General features: G+C 41.8%; 1 protein-coding gene across 2 annotated transcripts in view; it reads right to left on the bottom strand.

Moving 5' to 3' along the window:
• The window catches only part of LOC111587924 (rho guanine nucleotide exchange factor 2-like), a 68,445-nt gene that overhangs the window by 11,441 nt on the left and 31,372 nt on the right, over positions 1-25,632 (bottom strand). For both annotated transcript variants that reach the window (XM_055017946.1, XM_055017945.1), the window contains exons 12-17: positions 21,753-21,924; positions 19,374-19,450; positions 19,059-19,231; positions 9,086-9,153; positions 3,823-4,011; positions 3,095-3,181 (exon numbers count right to left, since the gene is read on the bottom strand). In XM_055017946.1, coding sequence (XP_054873921.1) covers positions 3,095-3,181; positions 3,823-4,011; positions 9,086-9,153; positions 19,059-19,231; positions 19,374-19,450; positions 21,753-21,924 — 766 coding nt within the window. The remainder of the gene's footprint in view (positions 1-3,094; positions 3,182-3,822; positions 4,012-9,085; positions 9,154-19,058; positions 19,232-19,373; positions 19,451-21,752; positions 21,925-25,632) is intronic.

Here is a 25,632-nt window from a genome sequence, read left to right on the forward strand (position 1 = left end):
AGAAACTCTTCTTGCCATCGTATTTGCGCCTAACTGCACCCTGGTATAGCAGACAGGATTTCTGAGCCATTTTTGTGATCCTTGAATAAAGAATCGGCAACAAGAGTCATTGCATCCTGAACAAAGCTTCCACCTGTAAAAGGTTTTTTATGCTTTGCTAGATGATGGGCCACTTTGAATGATGCTTCGGTCACAGCCTCAGCTTTCTTCGCTGGTTTTATAAACAAGAATTGCTGTCGTTGCAATCCCGCTTTCAAATCGCTCACCTTAGCTGACCGCAGGCTGCTGCCAGATGGAAAATCGCGGTGAAACTTCTTGTGAATTGTGGTGAAGTGCCGCTCCACATTGCTTTTCTTCCCGACTACAACATTGGTCCCGCAAATCAAGCACACACACCTGTCTTTCACACTTGTGAAGAAATAGTCCGTCTCCCACTCTTGATGGAAATGGTAGGCCTCCTGTTTTTTTTTCGATGGACCCGGTTCATTCATTTTTTTTTATCTCCAAACAGTACACAAGCGGTAAAATAAAATCCCTATTTGTAATGATAACTCCGTTCAAGTTCGGTTCGAAAACAATAGCCACCGACTTAGCTAATCGTCATTAGGGCAGGTAACGGAGTGGTAAACACGAACTTGACTGGTTGATATTCTTTGTCGAGTGGGGGAGGGGAGGTTGGATAGGCATAGAGTTGTAGTAAGCAGACAGAGTTCGCATCAGTTCTTTGTATTTTCTTTCGTTTTCTTTATTTTTTTTTTTACATTTTCAATTTGCTTGGCGAGCTACTTATTGAGGGCTCGCGAACTACCTGTTGGAGACCTCTGCTCTAAACTCTTCTGTATTTAAACATTTGCAGGGTGCAAAGATTTTCACCAAACTACACCAGAGAAGTGCCTATCATCTGGTTAGACTCAGGGAGGAGAGTGAGAGGAAGGGAGTGCTTAACATCCCCAGTGGCTTTGTCCCTCTGAATCTTCATTCTCAGGTCATCCACTGGGCTATGTTCACCATCCAGCAGCATTTCTGGTGGCCATCTACGGAAAAGGAGGGGCATGATGGCAAGTCCAGTATGCGTCCAGTATGTGCCCAGAATAACATCTCCCAACCTCCAGTCTCTTCCAGTTCCTCATCGTCTCTGGTCAGACATCAGCCTGGACTGGATGTTACCAGTCTCTCTGAGGACCCAGGCAACACCAACGGTCGTATCGCGGTTGACCGCTTTTCCAAGATGGTGCACATCATCCCACTGCCAAAACTGCCCTCAGCCAAGGAGTTGGCACAAGTGATGCTCTCTAATGTGTTCAGACTGCATGGGCTCCTGAGATATGTAGTGTCGGACCAGGGCCCCCAGTTCATCTGCAGGTTTTGGAATGCATTCTGCTCACTGTTGGGGCTGTCAGTGAGCCTTTCCATCAGGTTTCATCCCTAATCCTACAGACAGACTTTGAGGTTAAACCTGAAGTTGGAGACTGGCCTCCGCTGCCAAGCTTTCCTTGACCCCACCTCCTGAAATAAGCAGCTCATCTGGGTGAAATATGCCCACAACACCCTGCCCTGTTGAGGTCTGTTCCGCCCAGGCTCTAGCTTGTTGCAACAGGTGCACCTGGACCTGCACTTGGGAGATCCTCCTACAAAGTTCGACTTGTTACAAGCAAGCAGCCGACCGCCACTGGACCATTGCCCCCAATAAAATGTGGGCAAATAGGTGTGGTTGACCGCCAGGGACCTCCCCCTCTATATAGAGCCATGTAAATTGACTCCTCATTTTGTCTGCGTAAAAGGACATTTACCTTGTAGCTGCAAAGCTAAAACTCCCCAGGCCCATGAGAGTCCACCCCACATTTCATGTCAGCCGTGTCAAGCCAACAAAGCAAGGCCCACTGGTGCCATCCACTCCTTCGTCTCTGTCACCCTGCCTCACTGATTGTTTACATGGTCAGGAAGCTACTGACAGTCCACCGGTGAGGTTGTGGTCACCAGTACATGGTGGCCTGGAGGGCTACAGTTCTGAGGCGAGAATGTAGGTTTCTGCTAGAAATATTCTCCACCCAGAACTGTCATAATCAAAAAAAATCAAATCAAATCAAAACAAGACCAAAGAGCAGGAAGGATCCTGCTCTTTGGTCTTGTTTTCGTTTTCCTGTTTTATTCTGTTTTGTGTCCGTTTTTCCTCTGTTTTGTTTCAGGTCAGTGGATGTTTCTTGGTATTTGTCCGCTTGCCCACCTGATGACCTGCCCCGCCCTAATGTACTCCACCTGTGTCATTGTCTCCCCTGCCTCAGTGTGTAGTGTGTATATACTCATCCCTTTTCTTATGTCCCTCCTAGTGTGTCTTGTGCCTCCAGTCTTCCTTGTATATTTATTTATTTAAGCTTTATTTAACCAGGTAAGGTAGCTGAGTAGTGATTCTCATTTTCAATAACGACCTGGACCTTGTAATTCCTAGTGCTTAGTGTGAGCTCTTGAATCTTCCCTGTGTTGACTACTGTTTGTCTATGCATCTTGGATACTTCTGCCTGATTATTGTGCTTTATTGGACAATAAATTGTTTGGCCTTTTACCTCAGTGACAAGTTGTGCATCCTTGGGTCCTACACCTGTTTGCGCACGTGTGAGAGTTATGGTTACGTCTTGCTTTGTTTGTCTGAGTTTGAACTTCATGATAAGTGAAGTGTGAAATCACACTAGACTGACAACTGCCTTTTTTCGGTCAACTATTTAAAGTTGACCATTAGATTTATAAGTCCATTGGGTGGCAAAGCTCAATGTTGTATTGGAATACTTCAACTGTATCAAAACCTGTCCATTATGCCCACCTCCTGTTGTACTGCTCAGTTTTAAAGTTAATGAACCTGGTCTTCCATGTTGTGATATGAAGGAAACCTTAATTAATGTAGCATCTTACAGCTCACCATGCTGATTGTATCTGTGTATAGCTAAGCTTGTATTTTGTGTATTAATCACTAGATCTTATCTGTTTTGTGTACCATTTGTGTTCATCTAAAATATTTTTACTTGGGTATGTTGTTGATATACTTTTGTGTCACTGATAGGGATGATGGGTCTTGATCTAGCTTGTTGACTGAGTGACTCACTGGTTTCTACCACCTCCATATGGTTGTGATGGCACAAAATAGGGATGTCCAAGCTGGAGCCCAGAAGAAGGTCACTTAACCTGTCCACTGTGGAAACACACACATGCACACACAACTGTATAACTTACTTACTTATAAGTCATTTCTTTATTAACTGTTCAGTTGTTTGAGAAAGCTTTCACACCCTTCACTTTCTCTGTACACTTTATTGCAGTATAGATTATATTTAAATTAATCAAAATAAAATTTTTGCTCATCAATAACCGTTAATGAAAGTGAAAACATGATTTTTGAATTTTCTTTTTGCAATATGCAAAAAACATGCCTGTTTTTTTCAGAAATGTTCACTTTTTTGATACAATAAAGTGTGCACAAAGTATAGGGTTCTTAACATTTTGAGTATAAATAATAATGGAAAAAACATTATTCTTATATATTGCCCAATATTGCTTTTGTGCCAGTTGTTTGGGTTGTCATTCACATAATATCAATAATGCAAAAATTCTGTGTTATATTGTCCATAGCTGAGTAGACTGTATTTTTCTTTTTCTTTTCATAAATAGGTCTATATACTACTACTTCTAACTAGAAATTAAGTAATATCCAAACTACCAAATGGAATATGATGCTTTGCCCTGTCCTGGTAGAGCTGTAAGACTACATTATCTACCTTTACTGTAAACCAGAAAAATAATGATTTTTAACTGACATTAAACTTGGAGAATTACCCTCAGCTGTGGCATCCAGTAGGAGTTTTTCTGCGCGGGGAGCTTGTGGTGTGTCTGCCCTGAACAAGTAACGAGTGATGGGAGGCTGTAGGCCCTCCTGACCGCAGGTCACCTCTGCAAGCTCACAGAATAAAGTCACTCTCTCCTGCAAGAGCTCCAGCATTTCCTGGTCCTTCTGCTGGAGGTCAGCTGTGGGTGGTGGGTGAGACTTAATCAATTATGTGTCTAACCCAAATGTAACATGACAAAGGACTACAAATTTTGCCTACTGAACTAGAAACATCCTCCTAATACACCTACATTAAGTAGATGCAACACACTACACTGAAAATGCTCCCAACACACATAAGCAATAAATATTTTAGCTAGTTCCATCCCTACCTGAGACTACTACTTGAAAAGTAAGTGTTGTTGCTGCAGTGCTGAAGTTTCAATCTACCTTGAGCACTTTTCTGTCAGACATTCAGAAGTTACAAGCTAATTTTGTAAAGTTAGGTGACATGAAATAACTGACATGAAAACACAACAATGCAAATTGGAAATGTTTTCATTTGAGCATAAATTTTGAATGTAATGACACAAAAAGAAGAGGGATCTGGAGAAAAAAGTGTCCTTGCTATGTTTTGAGATCCATCACAATCAGAACTATAAGAAAGACATGCACAAAATCATGCACACAACATTACTGTGTATATTGCTCACCAGGGAAAGCCAATATTTTTATTTTTACAGTTGGTACACTGTACCAACTTCAGCAGTAAAATAGAGACTATTAGATGAATTCTTTTGACGTGTCAGCCCATGAACTAGTCCTGAAGAGAAATCATTTTGATCCATCCATACTCGATACCTACAAGTCAGTGTCTCATCTCCCATTCTTAGTAAAATTTTAGAAAAATGTGTTTTTATCAGTGTTAATCGGGTTTTCAAAACAAATCACAGTACAGGGACAGCAGTAGTCCAGATTGTAAATGACCTGAGGTCCAATATGGATATGAATAAACCATCTGTTTTTGTATAACTGGACTTAGGTTCTGCCTTTGACACTGTAGACCACTCTGTTCTTTTAGACAGACTTCACAGTCTGATTGGCTTCTCTGGTTCTGTTTTTAAATCGGCTCAAATCTTATCTCACTGACAGAATTTTTAGCAAGCACAGAGGATTGCTCATCTAAGAGTTAGAAAATGAAATATGCTGTTCCTAAGGGTTCAATTTTAAGTCCTACATTTTTTAATCTGTAATTGTTACCCCTTGGAAATGTCATCAGGAGACATTGTATCAGTTTCTATAGTTTTGCTGATGGCACTGTTACAGCTTGGCTCAGAGGCTGCAACAGAACAGGGAGACAATCACAGTGTGGTGACTGAAAATGATTTTTTTGTATAACAAAATAATCCAAAAGGTGCACTACAGACCACAAACGGAAAACCCAAAAAACATGCTGCTGGAGCTCCCACAGGGAGCAGCTGCTGTCAGAGAGAGCCTGGGAATGCAAGGGAGGGAGATTAAGTGCAGCTGAGACACTGGTGCACAAGTGTGGCTAAATTAGGCGGCGACCCTCGACTCCAGAACAGGCACACCTGGTGTCCCAGTGGAGGGCCATCACACACTCCCCCTTAAAGATGAGGCTTCCCCTGGAAATCTCAGACAGCACGCATCAGCAGTACACAACACAATCTCTTGCTGTGATAATTGCTCACCACTTTCCCAAATACTCTTTGCACATCCCAAATCCCCTTACTTCTACAAACCCATATACTTAAAGATTATAGTCTACTTTAAGTAATCAGTGTCCAGGCCAACATACTCACCAATCCAACGCAGACCCCCCAGGCAACCCACCATCTCCATCCTGCACCCAGCAACCCCCAGTAGCTGGAGAAGCACTTTAAGAGATTAGGAGGTGAAACAAACAGGGACCAGGAAGACTCTGCATAGATCTAACGAGCCCAACCCCACAAACCAGGGCTCTGGACAAAACACCAGCCACCATATTTTCTGACCATTAAAAAATGTGGTGAACAACCAAACTGTAGGACTGTAAAAAAACAGATACATCTATGGCCAATACTCATGTACCAGCTTGCACAGTCTGCACCCTTTCCCCTCTTTCACAGGACTGATGCTGCCGGGAATAGGTTTAAACAAACTGACAAACTGATGAACCTCAGCTTTAGAGTCATACGAGCCCTTCTTTCTACTCTGAGGAGAGGAGGGCTTGGCTCCTCTTAGCTCTAACAAACAGAGACACAACTCTCTTCAACCCAGGCCAAGATGCAACAGTACACCTTACAATTCCCCCAGATGTCCACGCTGGTCATAACATGTCGTCAGTACACACAGTCAATCTACAGTTTATGTGATGGAATAGGCAACACATCTAAACCCATTCCCTGCATCAGAACATTATCACCAGTAGCAGTGGGCTGAGAGAACAGCAGCACAGAGCTCACAATCAATGAGCGGCATGCTCCAGTATCCCTCAGGATTTTTACAGGTATCTTATTCTCACTACCTACCAGTGACACACAACCATCAGACAGAAAGGGTGAGAAATCAAGACTGTAACCTACCGTAGTTTTCTCCAGATTTCCCCTTTACTCTTGGAGAGTTGACTCCAGGAGAGAGGACACCAGCTAACCTCCTGCCAGGAGCAGCGAGCGCAACAGGCTTCACCTGTCCACTTCCAGAATTACATTCATTACGGACATTCAACTCTCCAGTGTCCTCTGCCTCTACAGTAGTTACAGATTTTACTCTGATCAACCTGTACCTGACTCCACACAGACCTGTCCATTCTATTCTTACCTGCTGAGTGATATTCATCACTATCCTGAGTTCTAAAAGTCACAATCACCATGATGTGTTAACACATAGTCATCGGCTAGAGTCGCTGCTTCCTCCGCTGTCTTAACCTTAATTTCATGAATATAGACGGCAATGTGAGGAGGAACTGAGTCTTTAAACTGCTCCAGGATTATTAACTCCCACAGAGTGTCGTATGTATGAACATTCAGTGAAGAACACCACCGATTGAAATGAGTAGTCGGCTCTCTGGCAAACTCCATGTGAGTCTGGCGACCAGACTTCTCCCAGGATCTAAATCTCTGCCTGTAGCCCTCAGGGACTAACTCATGAATTTTTTATACTGTAGCTTTGACGGAAGCGTAGCTCTTACTGTCCTCCATACTGAAAGCACAATACACCTCCTGAGCCTTACCTGTCAGACCACACTGCAGGAACATCCTCTCAGCATCAGACCAGCCACTGGTCTCAGCCACACGTTCAAACAGAAAAAAAAAAACATATCAGGATCATGTTCACAAAACTGAGAAACCAAACACAGACTAGTGGACACATCAAACGATTGTGAAGGACCAGACAAACCCCCAGGGATCTGACCCACGACACTAGCAGAACTCAGACTTAGTCTGCGCTTCTCCAGTTCAAGTCTTTTATGATAGTGATTTGTTAGGTTTAACTTGTAACAATAGTAATCTCATCAGCTTCACTTTCTTTCACTTTTCTTTCAAGATGTGTTACATGTTTTCTTTTAATCTTTTATCACCAACATCCATTCTGAAATATTCTGTGATTTTTACTAGCTGCTCCATGAACAGCGCTCCAGTAACTCCTCTGACGGAGCTCTCAAAAATTCCTCAACCAAAGCTGTGATTCAAAACAGACCAAACAACCAAACTGATACAAACCTGACTAACACAAGTGTTCTCTAACAGCAAAACCTCTGCAGCTCAAACAGCTGAATTGTCACTGTGGCTCCATCCCTATAACTGCCTCAAAAGAACCTAACTGGACTCCCCCCTAGTCTTCAGGTGGTACTTGTGGTGGATATGTACACACTAAACTCCTGCAGGCCCAGCGAAGCAGCCGAGGATCGATGACCCCACCTGCAGCCACCGACGTGCCCCTGAGACTACTGCTCCAAACCACTTTCTCACCACACTACCAAACCCCACAGCAGACTCCAAGGGCATCGGCTCTGAAGCCTAACAGGGAAAGAACTCTACAGAATTAAAATTCACAGAATTACTTTTATTTACCAAAAAGCTGCTTATAAACTCTAGAAAAACACTCACCACACACACTGCCTCCTAACAACCAGAGTGCGCAATTCTCCACTAAACACTGAATAGACAGGCCACACACACAGCATCACTTACTGAAACAACAACACCTGTCTCCATTCACAAAAAAAACTGTCTCCACCCATGACGATACTCACCCAGCAAAGCTACAGAAGTTTACACTGACTCTGCTCTGTGGATGAGCCCCATGTATATTGGTGTGTCTCCTGATGATGATGAGAGGGTTGTTTGTACTGTTTTATTACATTTTTATTTCTGTTTTCTGTAAAGCACTTTGTGTTCCATTTTTTCAAATAAAAAGTACTATATAAATAAAGTCTAATTGATTGATTGACTGAATATTTGGGGTAACACAAAAGTTCAAAAACACAATCATAAAGGCAAAATTCTCCTTTTCAGAATCAAATCGGAAACAGAAATACTTTATTGATACCCAAGGGGAAATTACTTTTCATTCACTTTTACCACATCTTTAGTTCCACCATGTGGAAGTTTGAGGAAGTTTTTATTCAGTTACTTAAATTCAGTTCAGCTTAATTTGTAGCCCCAAATCATAACTATAGACTATATGACAATAATATAAGTAATCTCAGGGCATTTTACATGTTCTGGTCAAGACTTTAAAGCATTTCAGAGAGAAGCCTACATTGGTGTTTGTTGGGTTCCCAAACAGTACCTATCATGGATTTTTTATTTTGTTTAAAAAACAGTGATGGGTGAATATTTGGGAATTTGGGCATCTTTAAATTTAGATATCCTCCTAAAATATACTTTTATTATAGGCTAGTCCCAGACTTATGAATTGGCCTCCACGTCTCTCATTTGCTCAGTGAGTCAAATAGTCATGAAATAGTTTAGCTCATTGGTACAGCTACTCATGGGGAAATACCACGTCAGTTTGAAACAAAAATGCTGACATATGTTATAAGCTACTTTGAAATCAACATGTTTCTTCAATTGATAAAGTTTCAGTGAGTCTGACTATCAGCTGGTTTTATTGCTGTTACTTTTGATTTTTCTCAAATCTCACACTCATGACAGGAAAATGCTGTGCCAAGTTTATACTGTGACTGAGATAGTGTAATCACTGAAGAAAAACTAAAGCAGCATAAGAAAAATCAATCTGTGATTGGACCATTAACAGTTGTCTCCTGACCTTTAAGTCTCCTCAGATGGGCCTTGTGTTCAGTCTCTATGAGCGGGAACTCCTCTCTTGATGGACACCTAAACAAACGAAAGTACAGACCACACAAATCCTGCCCTCATTGATCTGTTGTGTGTGTGTATGTGTGTGTGTGTGTGTGTGTGTGTGTGTGTGTGTGTGTGTGTGTGTGTGTGTGTGTGTGTGTGTGTGTGTGTGTGTGTGTGTGTGTGTGTGTGTGTGTGTGTGTGTGTGTGTGTGTGTGTGTGTGTGTGTGTGTGTGTGTGTGTGTGTGTGTGTGTGTGTGTGTCCAAGTTTCATGTACTGATCATTTGGCAGATATGATGTGCAATTTTAAAGTTCTGTCTGTTCCTGATCTGCACTTACAGAGTCATGCTCATGCAATAAATGTGAGCAGTAACTCCAGTCAGTCAGGATTCTGCATGATGTTGCACAATCAGTATTGGGACAAGTGTTCCGAGCATATTTGTGACCATTTCCAGGTACACATTAGTGATTTCACAATAAACCGGAGAGGAAGCAGTGTGATGAATTCTCTTAGTATCTTTGTCAACAGGCATGGTATAACTCTGTCTCCATATCAAGGATCAATATAATTTATGATGAGAGTTGGGTTGAGAGTAAACAGTAGTCTTTGCCTCTGACAATGAAGAAGGCACACCAGGTCAGGAATGCACCAAGAACAGGCTTGGCGTATTCTAGAACATTCACAAGGTTGCATACTGCAAATCAGCCCCCCAAGTCAGGCTGTCAAGGTTGAGTTCGGTGTAACATCTCGAGATATCGGATAGTGACCATTTGGTGCAAACCTCCTAGGATATGGTGCGATGGCTTCATCATGACAATGCACTGTGAAATGCAATTATACAACAAGACTATGAACTTTTTGATTGCACCTTCTATACTACAAAACTGCACTACCTACACGAAGTTAAGTGTTGGGAAAGAGGTCCAGGGCTTCATTCTTGCCCAAATCTTGACAAGTTATCCCCCAATAATGGGCACTCAGGCAGTGTGACGTTTCTGGTAAGTGCTATGGGTGAAGAGACAATATTTGTACAACTCTAAATCTATTATAAAGTTTAGTGTTTGCAGCATCCTTGCTGACTCTGGCCAATCCACAATACAGCAGATTCTTAGGTGGTTAAAAAAAGAAAGCACTCCTTTCAAATCACATTTATAGTCCGGGAGCCCAGATGGCCTCCTTTGCCACAACGTCATGCTAATGGCTAACAGTGTAGCCATCCCATAATAGGCCATTTTTCTAGACAGGGCTTGAGTTTACAAAAAGTCTTAAAATGTTGAATAAAATCGCTATAATTGCACTTTGATTTTGTAGTAATCTGTGAATGTAGCAGACAGATGAAAAATGCAGATAAATAGAAATGAAACAAACATTTTTGTGGTTTAAGTTTTTACTCTGTCAAGGCTTCACCTCCTTGGAGGAGGAATAACTTAAACAACAAAAATATCTGTCTTTTAATAACTTAATTATAAACTTTAAGTTTATAAAAAAAATTACATAGATAAAAAATTATATTCCTATAAAAAGAACCATCAAAATTACACCATTTATCAGACCCAGAAACTATGAAAACAGAATGAATCTGTGGATTTTCAACTTTCTGAAGCTCCTTGAACTACTTATGCTGATGTTATGTGCCATACAGTGGAAAAAAAACAACAAAATCCATGCTTTAAATCATCAACATCATTTTTTTCTATATGTCCCATTTTCCTTTTTTAAAAAAAAAAATTAAATTGTATACACATATGTCTATTCATTGATTCAACTGTCAACCACAATTTTATTTGAACTGAAAAACTTTACTTATTGTGCCAAATATTGCTATTTGACAAAACTACAATTAATTGCGATTAATTAATTACAAAGCCTGTAATTAATGAGATTAATTTTTTTAATCGCATCCTACCACCGGGCTGCACAGTGGTGTAGTGGTTAGCACTTTCGCCTTGCAGCGAGAAGATCCCTGGTTCGCGTCCCGGCTTTCCCGGGATCTTTCTGCATGGCGTTTGCATGTTCTCCCTGTGCATGCGTGGGTTTTCTCCGGGTACTCCGGCTTCCTCCCACAGTCCAAAAATATGCTGAGGTTAATTGAGCATTCTAAATTGCCCGTAGGTGTGAATGTGTGAGTGATTGTTTGTCTTTGTATGTAGCCCTGCGACAGACTGGCGACCTGTCCCCTGCCTTCGCCCGAGTCAGCTGGGATAGGCTTCTCTGGAAGAATGGTCAAAAATTCCCATAAACACACTCCTAAACCTTGAGGACAGCCTTCCCAGAAGAGTTGAAGCTGTTATAGCTGCAAAGGGTGGGCCGACATCATATTGAACCCTATGGATTAGGAATGGGATGTCACTTATGGTCATATGCGAGTCAAGGCAGGTGAGCGAATATTTTTGGCAATATAGTGTATATGTCAACTTTTTATGTATATATAGTATATTCCTGATAGAATGTATTCTATATTGCATATCTGCACTATAATGTCACGCATTTCAATGTTTGGTTGCTTACAAGTATTGACTTACTGCATTATCTTTGGATTCATTTTTAAACACTTTTCATTCCGTTAGTTTTTCCTGTTACTTTGAGTCATGTTCTGGCTTAGTTAAAGATGTTTCAAAGGCTTTTCAGTAAAGAATGAGGGCCCATCATGGGTGAAACCAGCAGATTTCACTAATTTTCAGATTTTACCCCAGCAGTGGCAGATACAATGTATATAGCAACGTAAAAAGTATTTGTTTGAGCATTAACATTTTTTGACTGTATCAAATTTTTTGATAAGTTATATTTCAACTTTACATTTCAATTTCTGCTTTGAATCCAAATTTGAACTTATTGTTCATTAGTTAAGTACAAACAACACTTAATCTGGTATTTACACATGTAACAATAATATACTTCCGTGTTAAAGTTTTTCTTTGATATGTTTTCAGATACCAATAGAGTTGTGCAGGCTATTCTGCTGTTAGTAGAGCAGATAAATTTCAGGAGAATTGTTCTTTTCCTTAAACAACCACCAAAATTGGCACACATACTCCTTGGGGATTGCTCTTTTGATAAAACCCATTAGCTACCTAAAATTCAAGATGGCAGCCATTTTTCCAGATGGTGGCCATTGAATAGACAGAAATATTACATTTTGCAATAAAATTGCAGAGAATTGTCCGTTTTGAATGATCTTGGTGTCAAATCATACATTTTTGATTATGTAGAATCTGAATTTGGAACCATGTACCTACTCACTGGCTTCCTGTTACCATAATATCAGTCACGGAATCCTAATATTCTGCTAAATTACGGGTTCATGTTACGTCTGACTCAGCTAAAATGTATGGTAGTGTATATCATAGTGTCAGAAGTTTAGTATGTGTAGCATCTTCCTGTACAAGGCTTCCAAATTGGACGTGACATGATGCAGTGGGGGACACTGAGAGACTTGCAGCAGAAGGTGTAGAGTAGTAGCTCAACAGAGCGGATGTCAAAGAGCAACCAGGGCACACTGGTGGCACCACTGTTGTGAAACTCAGCATGGGGTTCAGTATCAGCAGGACAGTGGTTGGACAGAAGCCCTCATGGAGGCAGGGATAGCATCTCCTGGGACAGCAGATTAATTTCTGACAGCTTTGAGCATCACTGGGACATGGCAGATGCACTACATAACAGCATGCAATCTGTACAAGCTTCTCAAGGCAGCCCACATGGACTACTCAAAAGAGACAGATGAACAACCCAAAGAGGTGCCTAGCTTCAAAGCTTGGTGTGAGCATCGCAAAATGCAAAGGCCCCAGTTTCATTTCTGGTATATGGTGCTGTCAGTGGAACTGGTGATCCTCTTGTTGAGCCGATTATTCAAGAAAGCCAAATTCTTCCTGTACTGTCAGTCACTGGCTAAGCTGATATCGTACTTCTTCGTCAACAACAATGTAAACTATGCATGGTAACTTCCGATCCACTACAGAGACATGATGACCCTTGAACAGAAGCATCCTCAGCTGGCTCAGGAGTTCCTTAGTGTAAAATTTGTCATACACAAATCGAGATGACAGTTGTCAGCAATGGCTATTGACCAAGCTCATGAGCAGGCCAATGCTGTCATCAAGGCAGATGTGATCGTACATGAGGAGGAGTACAGACAGCTCAAGCAGGACTTTGCGGACTGGTGCCTGTTGAACTGCCTCCAGATTAATGTGCTCAAAACCAAAGAAGTGGTGGTCGATTTTAGCAGGAGCAGACACACTTCTCCTACACCAGTGAACATCCAGGGAACGGACATTGCGATTGTGGACTCCTACTAGTACCTGGGTGTTAACTTAAACAATAAACTGGACTGGACTGCTAACACTAACACACTCTTCAAGAAAATTTGGAGCAGAATCCACCTGCTCAGGAAACTGAGGTCCTTCAGGGTGCAGGGAGCACTTCAGAGGACCTTTTATGATTCTGTGGTGGCATTAGCCATCATGTATGGAGTGGTCTGCTGAAGCAGCAGCATCACGGCTGCAGACAGGAAGAGACTGAATAAACTGGTTAAGAAAGCCAGCTCTGCCCTGGGCTGTCCCCTTGATCCTGTGCAGGTGGTGGGAGACAGGAGGATGATGACAAAGCTGTTGTCTATCATGAAGGACACCTCCCACCCCCTGCAGGAAACAGTACCATCACTGGACAGCTCCTTCAGTGACAGACTGCTTCATCCGGGGTACCAAAAAGACTAAAGGAGAGAAAACGTAGGTCCTTCCTTCCTGCTGCCCTCAGACTGTACAATCAAGCTACCATTAGTTCAGTTCACCCACTAACTAACTGCAATAAATGTAAATAAGGACGTGACTGAAGACCCATCAGCACTGAGAAGATGGATGATAGCTGGTCCTGAAGTCAGCCACTTGGTTGTACAGTATGAGGCAGCATGTGGGAACAAAGAGGGTACTGAACACACCAGCCACTATGAAGAGACAGAACGAGCACAAAGAGTGTTCTTTGAGAAAGTAGAAAAGCCATCAGAAGCCATGAAAGATAGGGGCAATCCTTTCCAGGAGGAGAGTCGGGACGTGTTTTCACTTGATACAAAGGATATTGCTCACCACACTGCCGCCAAGCTGACTGGCACATACCTTGAGACAAGCAAGGTCTGTTTCCAGGAGTGTATGAAGGGACTGGAAGGGGAAGAAGAATCCGCCATCTATGAACCAATTAGGAAGAACAGGGTTGACTTTCTCAAACCAGTACCAGCCTCTGTTGACTATTCAAAGCAAAAAGAGCTGAAAGAAAACTTAACTGTTCTCCAAGCTGTTCATATCATGCCAGAACAGAGAGTATGAGTTGAAGGAGTTCTTCCATCATGAGGACCAGTCACAGCCTGCTGCCCTCAGTGATGATGGAAAGCTCCACATCTGTCAGAAATCCCACCTCACTACCATTCTTGAGAGCCAAGTTACAACCCCTGAGGCAGAGCCAGATGCCGACACTATCATCATTGACGGTGCAGCGTTGGTGAACAGTCTGCCCCCACAAAGTTCAAAGACGTTCAGAGAGTGTGCAATGCTCAATGTCCTTCCTATAATACAAGCATACTCTACCAAGAACAGACATTGTGTTTGATGGCTACCGGTCATCTAATCTGAAAGCTGAAATTAGATCAAAGCGAGGACGCGGAATGAGACGCATGGTGACAGGGAAGGGCAAAATTCTCTCAAACTTCTTGAGAGAAAATGACAACAAACCCGAGCTGTGCAACTTTCTGACTGATAAGACTGCATGTGTGGCCACAACAAATGTGGTCATTGTGACCAAGGAAGAAGATGCTGTCAGCAACCACACTATCAATCTGGCTGAGGTGGCACCATGCAGTCATGAAGAAGCTGACAAACAGATCTTTGTGCATGCCAGGCATGCAACAGAAGCAGGCAGCAAAGTCATCATGGTCAAAGCCAACGACACAAATGTTGTCGTCATCGCAGTCAGTGGTCGGCAGGCACTTCAGGAGCTAGGTCTGCAACAGTTCTGGGTTGCCTTTGGCCAAGGACAGAACCTGAGATGGGTTCCTGTACATGACTTGTGTTGCACTCTTGCAGAAAAGAGCAAATGGATGCTCTTCTTTCATGCCTTCACTGGCTGCGATGTTGTTTTAGCATTCTGTGGCAAAGGGAAGAAGTCTGCTTGGCAAACCTGGGATGTTTGTGATGAGGCTTCTGGTGTCTTCAGCAAACTCAGCCAGTACCCACCTGTAGTGGATGATGAATGAGAGATCCAGCACAGCTGCAAGGTGTCAATGATGCGAGGTTGGACATGTTTGCTCGAAGCAGAGGCCGTACGAAGATATCCCTTGCAAACAAAGCAGCGCTGAAGCAGCATGTGAAGTGTGCTGGCTACCAGGCAGGCTGCATCAGGAGTCAGTCAATAGTATGTCAGCCAGAAACGCAGACTCCTGCCAAGAAAGGAGATCTGTGGCAGATTTAAAAAATAAACTCATGAAACAGGCCTGGACAAAAATTATGGTACCCTTAACTTAATATTTATTAATATTTTCTTAATATTTTGTTGCACAACCTTTTGAGGCAATCCCTGCAATCAAACGATTTCTGTAACTGTCAATGAGACTTCTGCACCTCTCAGCAGGTATTTTGGTCCACTCCTCATGAGCAGACTGCTCCAGTTATCTCAGATTTGAAGGGTGCCTTCTCCAGACAGCATGTTTCAGTTCCTTCCACAGATGTTCAATAGGATTTAGATCAGGGCTCATAGAGGGCCACTTCAGAATAGTCCAATGTTCTCCTCTTAGCCATTCTTGGGTTTTCAGCTGTGTGTTTTGGGTCATTATCCTGTTGCAAGACCCATGACCTGTGACTGAGACCAAGCTTTCTGACACTGGGCAGCACATTTCTCTCTACAATACCTTGATAGTCATGAGATTTCATTGTACCCTGCACAGATTCAAGACACCCTGTGCCAGATGCAGCAAAGCAGCCCCAGAACATAACAGAGTCTCCTCCATGTTTCACAGTAGGGACAGTGTTCTTTTCTTGATATGCTTCATTTTTGCGTCTGTGAACATAGAGCTGATGTGCTTTGCCAAAAAGTTCCAGTTTTGTCTCGTCTGTCCATAGGACATTCTCCCAGAAGCTTTGTTACTTGTCAACATGCAGTTTGGCAAATTCCAGTCTGGCTTATTTATGATTTGTTTTCAACAATGATGTCATCTTTGGTCATCTCCCATGAAGTCCACTTTGGCTCAGACAATGACGGATGGTGTGATCTGACACTGATGTACCTTGACCTTGGAGTTCACCTTTAATGTCTTTCAAGGTTGTTCTGTGTTTTTTTGTTACCATTTGTATTATCCGTCTCTTTGATTTGTCATCAATTTTCCTCCTGCAGCCACGTCTAGCGAGGTTGGCTACAGTCCCATGGATCTTAAATTTCTGAATAATATGTACAACTGTAGTCACAGGAACATCAAGCTGCTTGGAGATGGTCTTATAGCCTTTACCTTTAAATTGCTTGTGTATAATTTTCTTTCTAATCTCATGAGACAACTCTGTCCTTGGCTTCCTCTGGTCCATGCTTAGTGTGGTACACACCATGTCACCAAACAGCACACTGACTACCCTATAAATAGGCCAAGTTTGTAAACACCTGTGATGCTAATTAGAGGACACTGAAGTGTCTAATCTGATATGAGTTCTGATAGGAGTTGTTTATCACAATTGGAACCTGAGTGAGACATAAGGAGCTCATTACATTGGAATGTGTTTTTCAGTCTGAGGAACTCTTATGTTATGTTGACTTAGGGGCTCCATTGGCTCCGCTGTCCACATAGTGATGGATGGACCCTACAGAGCCTATGGGCTGGTCGAAGGGGGGTACCCTGTATCCTGTTTTTACCAAGTTTTCTAAAAGGGACCAGATGTTGTGACTTCATATGTCATTGAAGGGTATAAAATGACCACCAGCCCTTTGTTTGATGAGATGTTCAAATTGGCTGTGAAGTCTCCACCAGGCACGGTGCCTGTTTACTGTTTTTTGTAATAAAATTATATCATAAAAGCAACAGTGTCAACGGACATTTTCTTCAACATCTGCACATCCTCGATGTCTAAGAGAAACCATGACAACACACCTTGATTGAACATGTCCCTATGGTCACATTATTTTCAGTCTTTTCTAGGGGTACCATCATTTTTGTCCAGGCCTGTTTCATGAGTTTATTTTTAAAAATAATTCTGTTGAACCACGGTTCAAAAGCAATGTCTGATTTTCATTGGTTAATTTTCATAGAAGTTTTATTTATTATTACTTTTGTCAGATTCAAATGATTTCTGTGACCATTGTGGGTTTTTCTTTCATTAACTGAGGGGTACCAACAATTTTGTCCACGTGTGTATATCAGACTGATGATGCCTATGATATGGGCACTTTTTTATCCTAATTAGGATTTCAGGACTGGTATTATGGTACGAGGAAGCCAGTGAGTAGGTACATGGTTCCAAATTTGGATTCTACATAGTCAAAAATGTGTGATTTGACACCAAGATCATTCAACTGGGACAACTCTCTGTGATTTGATTGCGAAAAGCAATATTTCTGTCTATTCAATGGCCTCCATTTTTAAAAATGGCCGCCATTTTGAATTTTTAAGTGGCTAATGGGTTTTACCAAAAGTGCAATCCTCAAGGAGTATGTGTGTCAGTTTTGATGGTTGTTTAAGGAAAGGAATGAGTCTCCTGAAATTTGCAGTGATCTGCTCTACTATCAGCAGGATATCCTAGGCAACTCTATTGGTATCTGAAAACATATTAAAGAAAAATATTAACACAGAAGTACATTATTGCTACATGTGTAAATACCAGATTAGGTGTTGTTTGTACTTAACTAATGAACAATAAATTCAAATCTGGATTTAAAACAGAAACTGAAAAGTAAAGTTGAAATATATCTACAAAAATTTGATACGGTCAAAAAATGTTAGTGCTCAAACAAATATTTTTTACGTTGCTATATACATTGTATCTGCCCCTGCTGGAGTAAAATCTGAAAATTAGTGAAATCTGCTGGTTTCACCCATGATGGGCCCTCATTCTTTACTGAAAAGCCTTTGAAACATCTTTAACTAAGCCAGAACATGACTCAAAGTAACAAGAACAACAAACGTAATGAAAAGTGAAAAAAAATAAATCCAAAGACAATGTAGTAACTCAATACCTTTAAGCAACCAAACATTGCAATGCATGACATTATAGTGCATGGTAGGCCATCTGGGCTCCCGGACTGTTAGTCACAAAATGTTTTGCTGTGAAACATTAAATGCATGAATGTGTAATTTAAAACAAACCCAAATACAAAATGTAGACATTTTTCTTTATAAAAAGTAATACATGGGATTGTGCCACCCTCAGGCCTCAGTTTAATTATTGTGATGTGTATATTATTTTATAATGTTGTGGTTAGGCTTGCCCCAGACTATATTTCACTGTATATTTCATTTGTAATCTGAATAGCAGGACCCATCTGAAAACAATGTTTCCGTTTAGCACTTTAATTTGAAGTTCTGATGACAAATTTTGTAATATATATTTTTTGTTCACTTTATATTTCATCCATTATTTTCTATGGATGAAAAGGGTAGAAAAGAAACTGTTGTTCTATATGTAGGCCTATGGTAGACAACAGCACTTCTTTGTAAAAATACTAGGATGGAAGAAGACAAAGAAGATTGAGGAAAAAGATTTGGGATGTTGCTTAGTAGCAGTAACAGCACCAACTCTACATCTTACCAATGAGCAAATGATCACCAAACTGCCTAATATCTTCCTATCTGCATTAGAGAGCAGAGGAATGTCTGTAATGTAGTGGTAAGTGACGTCACCAGTGCATCTTCCTAATGAGTACCCGCTCCTAAACTAATACAGTGAAATTGGAGAAAGTGTACGTGTAGGTGTATTTGCTCACTTGCTGACTGCGTGTTGGATGTGGCGTATCCAGACATTCTTATCCTCCTTGCTGGCAGCATGGAATTCATACATCTCAGGAGGGGAGGAGTCACTGATGAGAAACATGCCACGTTCCTGATTGGCTATATCCCTCACTATCAAATTCTGAAGGGACAGTACTGGAGGTTTGTCCTGAATTACACAGCAGAGTATTGTTTGGAGAAAACAATACAGAATAACATAGAAAAGGTGAGAGAATGTCATCTGCTAAAAAAGCAGCTATTGGTGAATTCATTTTTGGGATACTTTTGTGTCTGCTAGTGCATTTTCTTACCATGCATGAAAAGATGTACCTCTGGTCTTTCTCCTGCAGAAATACCAGGATGTCTGTCATCAATAAGACCTGCATATCTACACACACGCATGCACGCACGCACGCACGCACACACACACACACAGACACACACACACAGACACACACACACGCACGCACACACACACACACACACACACACACACACACACACACACACACACACACACACACACACACACACACACACACACACACACACACAATAAATTGGCTGAAAATACAGTCACATATTCAAAGACACAATTAAGTTGTTGGAAACGTTGTTGATATATAAACTTGGATCGTACCTATCCCCATAGCTTTTGCTGTCATCTTTTGATTGTTTTACTTGTTTTTATCAAGAACCAAAACACTTTTCTAGCAATTGGAAAGTGTTCCATGAGTCTGTCAGAATCATAGACAAGGACTAGAAAGAGTCACTTGTCAACCACCAATGAAATACAATGTCACACAATCCTGTGTTGCAGGCACAAAAATTTGAAAATGATGGCCAACAGAATAAATAAATGTAAATCATTAAAGCCATTCTTCATGTGAAAGCACTGACAATGTTATGCTTCATGCCTAAAGAGGGCTTGTAAGTCAGAGGCCTGTATGGCATAAACTGACTTATAAGTCAGTAAAGAATTAGTGATAATAATAGTTTAAGAATGTTGAAACTGCCTCCTGTTGTACATATTCAATACTGTTGATGCAAGAATTGCAAGAAACTTTTGGTAGTGTGGATCTGAAACTATCACAAATTTGTCGAACTACACTACCGGTTCGAAGTCTTAGAACGTCCCAATTTTTTCCAGTTTTTTATTGAAATTCAAGTAGCTCAAGTCCAATGAATAGCTTGAAATGGTACAAAGGTAAGTAGTGAACTGCCAGAGGTTAAAAAAAAGATATGGTTACCCAAAACTGAAAAATAATGTACATTTCAGAATTATACAAAAAGGCCTTTTTCAGGGAACAAGAAATGGGTTAATAACTTACAGCTGTTCTGCAGCAATGTAGGTTGATTAAGCCTTGAAAGTAGGTGCTACCAAATCCTACAGGTGTCCCAACTTTTCTTGACTACTTCCAACCTCCTGTCTGCATAAAAGTAGTGTTGGAACACATCATGGCACCCTACCCTCAAGAGCAACACTCACCGACACTACAACAGAACTTACAGGACAATAGCTTCAAGCACAGCTTAACAGTGGTCATAGTAAGCAAGTCTCAGTTTCAACTGTGAAGAGAAGGCTTGGAGTTGTATGTTTGACAGGTCGAGTTGCAGCAAGAAAGTCATTGGTAAGACATCAGAATAAGAAAAAGTGGCCTGCCTGGACCATGAAAAACCACCAATGGACTACTGAAGACTGGAAGAAGGTATTATGGACTGATGAAATATAATTCGAAATCTTTGGTTCGTCACACATGATTTTTGTACTCCCATGGAGTAGGCGAAAGGATGGTTCCTCAGTGTGTGACATCAACTGTCAAACATGGAGGAGGAAGCGTGATGGTCTGGGGCTTTTTTGCTGGATCCAGGGTGACTTGTACAGAGTAAGAGGTTCCCTGAACCAAAATGGCTACCACAGCATTCTGCAGCACCATGCAGTACCCTCTGGTATGCACCTAGTTGGTCAGGGGTTCATCCTACAGCAAGATAATAACCCAAAACATAAGGCTAAGCTATGCCAGAACTACTTCAGGAAAAAAGAACAAGATGGTAATCTTGAAAACATGGAGTGGCCAGCACAGTCTCCAGACTTAAACCCCATGCAGCTGGATAGGGATGAAATGGACAGAAGAGTGAAAGCAAAGGAATCTACAAGTGCCACACATTTATGGGAACTTCTGCAACAGAGCTGGGAAGAACTTTCTGAAGTATATTTGATTTCCATTGTAAAAAGAATGGCACAAGTGTGCTCAGCTGTTATACTGTATCTGCCAAAGGTGGCTACTATGATGAGTTAATAGTTAAGAATATATTTTAGTTTCTAATCTGATTTTTTTTACTTCAATTTTTTATTTGTTGTATGCTTTCATTTCAGAGTACAAAGAAATATTAACATGCATAATTTCCAATTTAAAAAAAGGAAAAATGGAGGCCATTCTAAAACTTTTGACCGCTGAAGTATGTCATCAAATTTAGACAGCAAGCAGCAGTTGTGATGGTTCCTGTAGTGGTGTGAAAGGTTCAGCTACAACATAACCATTGGTGTGACAAAGTTCAAAACCATAACTTTATGTATAGTAAATAATCATCATTGTCAATCTCAGTACATTTTATTATGTGTATCACCTGATTGGTTCACAACTTCACTAACTTTACACCCATAGTAATCTTTTCACCATGTTGTGTACCTTTGAGCCGTGATCCTGGGGTTTTCCAAAAAAGGGTGCCATTGTGGACAAGCCTCCGTCGGAGCAACTCTCCAGGCTTAAAGAGTCCACCATCCCTAACTCTGGCTTCTGCCCGGGGGTCCAGCTTGGCCTGGATCTCTTGCAGTTGTTGTGTTTTCTCGAGTTCCTCCATCTGCAAATCAGAATAAATGCCATCTTCCATTTGGAGTCCAAAAGAATGTATCAAGAAATATGAATGAACCAAACAAATTCTATTTAATTTAATTGAAATCAAATATACACTATACAACAGAAGTTGTCACAGTCACAGCCGGAGGCTGTGATTAGGTGGCAGTGCTCTCTCTTCCTCCGGCCCTGGTTCTCTCTCTCTCCTTAGATGTGTGGCAGTGACAGCGGCAGGTGTTGATGATTCCAATCAGCTGATCGTGTGCAGGTGGGAGTCACCCAATCAAGCTGGCTGGCGTTCCTTTAAAAAGTGATTCGACTCGTCATTTGGTGCTGGACCGTCTCCTAACTAACAGTTAGTGTTGTGATCAGACCTGTCCGAGCCATCTCGTGTCCTAGACCTTGCTCTAATCCTGTTTTCTCTGTTCAGTGCGGACTCCTGCCTGCTTCTGTTGCCGTGTTCTCTGGAGGTTGGATTATCCACCTGGCTGAGGCTTCCTGGCTTCAGTGGACCTTGGGATTCTCCGGGGATTCTCTGAGGCAGAGAAGGACTCTAGCTGCTGCCACGCCACATGTGAGCCTGCCACACTACGAGGACGCCATTCTGCTGGGGCTGGTAACCACCGTCGCTGTCTACTTACCTGGACGCCAAGGATTCCATCTGTTGGCTTTCGAAACACCTGGGACATGTCGTTGATGGTTTCCAGAACCATAATTACTAGAGAGAATGTCAGCTAAGTTCTCTCTCTTGCTGCACCAGATAATAGAGTTTTTTTTATTGACTGTCGGTTGTAGTTACCTGCCAAGGTTATGTGGAATTCTGGGATTAGTGTTTGGGAGTTTCTAGTAGTCTAGGACGTTAGTTATTTTGGGTTAAAGTTTAGTTGTTATCCTGCCTTGGCGGTACCAAATGTGGGTTAACAGTTTATTCTGTTGTTTCTGTACTTAGTCTGTCTTCCCTCTAGGGGAAGTCTAGTTCAGTTACGCCTTCAGCGTATTCCTGTAGTTTCCATTTCCAGTTTATGAATTCTGTTTCCTGTTGTAGTTTGTTTTGCTTTGATTCCTTGTACAATAACTCTTGTTATAATCAGTCACTTGTCTGCTTTCCCATTTCCCTGCTTTTGAGCCTCTGTACCTGCCGGAACAGTAGTAAGTATACCTCTGTGTAGTATAACCCAAATCTCAAATGGTTCAAAATTGCATCATCTCACATTAGGTACATTACTTCTAAGCTACTTCTGAACTGGAAAAAAAAAATAAATTTTGTTAGTTGTTGTCTATTGACCACCTGCCCCATACTCTGATTTTTTTTTTTTTCATCTGAATTCTCAGAGTTCTTTGCTGATTTAATGCTCAGTACAGATAAGGTCACTATCATGGGTGACTTTATCCAAGAAGATGATGAGAATGACAGTCTCAACTCTACTTTAGCTCATTGTTGGACTCAGTTGGTTTTCCTCAAAATATTAAAAAACCAGCTCATTGTTTTAATCACACCCTTGATCTTGTTTTGACATATGGCATAACATTTTTACATCTTAATGTTTTTCAACAAAGCTCGATTTTGAATTTACAATAATGGAGCATCTACCAAGAAGTTACACTACAGCAGATATTTATCTGACAAGGCAATAATTAAGTTTAAGGAAGTGATTCTGTTATTATTTACTTCAATACCATATGCCAACACAATGGAGAACAGCTCCTTTAATGTTAGTCCCACACAGGTGGATAATCTCATTGATAGGACTTTGGCTTTACTGCCTACATCACTTGACACTGTTGCCCCTCTGAAAAAGAAGGCAACAAATTGTAATAAAATAGCTCCATGGTATAATGAAAAACTGTGCAACTTAAAACAGAATCCAAGAAGAAAGGCAAGAGTGCGTTACAAATTCAGAAGAATTTCAGCTAGCCTGGAAAAATAGTTTTTTGACATAAAAAAGCGATTCTTAGGACAATAACTGCCTATTATTCATCTTTAATTGAGGAAAACAAGAACAACCCCCGGACTGGGGATTGTGTGAAGCTTTTCTCACTCAAATATCTCTTGTTTTCACTATGCAGCCCTTCTCTTATTCTTCTGAATGTTCTCACATAGCTTATCTATTAAGTTTGCTTAAGGGGTCTGTGAGAGAGGCTGTAGTGTGGGAGAGTCGGTCGGGGGTGTGCAACTCCTATGTAGCCTTCAAGAATGAGACGAAGTGTTGCAACCAATCGGGGAGAGGAAAAGATGCCAGCAACCTGCCCATCTGGACTCAACAGAGATCCCTCAGCATAGCTGAATATGCTAAATAATTCAGGGCTCTAGCAGTACAGAGTAGCTGGAATGATGAGCTCCTCCTGGGAGTATTCTATAAGGGCCTCCATGAAACCCTGAAAGAGGAGCTGACGACCCATGACGACACCTCTGATCTGAACCATCTGATTTCCCTATCCATCCGCTTGCACAATGGTCTCCATGAGAGGAGCCATGAACACTCTTTTCGGACCGCATCATCCGTTCCTCAGACCCCGGTTCTAGTGTGTCCAGGCCCTGTGGTGACCCAACCTTCTTGCTCCAAATGTGAAGCGATGCAGATTGGATGAGCCCAACTAACCACCCAGGAGAAGGAGCACCATCGTGTCACAAACACCTGATTGTACTGCCGCATGATAGGTCATTTCATCGCAAACTGCCCAACACTGGTATTAGTGAGCTGAACTGAGACTGTAACCCCCCAATGATTACAGCTCTTAGCCTCTCTATGTTTTGAGACCCAGTCACTACCGATAACAGCCCTCATGGACTCGGGCGAAGAAAACCTAATGGACATGCTTTTGTCATTCCTGTTGGAGACCAGAGCGGTAAACAGACTCCACCTTGCTCAGGTCAATTGGAAGGCGGTTTCCTGACTGGAAGATCATCACCTTTCACCTCATCAATCATTCCAGTCCTCCCCTGGTGCTAGATCACCTCTGGCTAAAAAACATGAAGAATGAGGAAGCGGTTTCATGGTGCTCCAGCTGTCATACTCAGTTTCTCAGCTCTGCCCTGACCCAAGCTGCTCAGATCAACCCATTGCCCCTGGAATCCATCAATCTCTCCCAGGTTCCTACTGAATACCACGATTTGGCCCCCTTGTTCAGTAAGGGCAATGCTCTCACCTTGCCCCACGTGTCAACACTATGCATGTGCCACTGACCTACTTTCTGGTTCCTCCCTTCCCAGCAGCCAGCTGTACAATCTGTCTAAGCCAGAACATTTTGCGATGGAGACATACCATACATCCGAGGCTCTCTGGCTGCCAGCATCATCCAAACCTTATCGTCACCTATTGAAGCAAGTTTCTTCTTCGTTGACAAGAAGGATGGATCACTACGCCCCTACATCAACTTCCGAGGCCTAACTGACATCACTGTCAAGAACAGTTGCCTGTTATCATTAATCAGCTCCATATTCACACCCCTGCATGGTGCCACTGTTTTCAGGACGATATACGTATCACCTCGTTCAGATTTGTGAGGGAGACGAATGGAAGACAGCCTTCAATATATCTCTCAGACACTTCGAGTATCTGGTAATGCCCTTCATACTCATAAATGACGCAGCCAGTTTTCCAGAACGTGACAAATGATGTACTGTAAATGATCAACTGGTTTGTCTTTGATTACCTGGATGACATTCTCATTTAGTCTTGTAACTCAGAGGAACACATCCAGCATGTCCGTTAAG

This window comes from Amphiprion ocellaris, chromosome 15 (assembly GCF_022539595.1).
Source record: "Amphiprion ocellaris isolate individual 3 ecotype Okinawa chromosome 15, ASM2253959v1, whole genome shotgun sequence".
Lineage (NCBI taxonomy): Eukaryota > Metazoa > Chordata > Actinopteri > Pomacentridae > Amphiprion > Amphiprion ocellaris.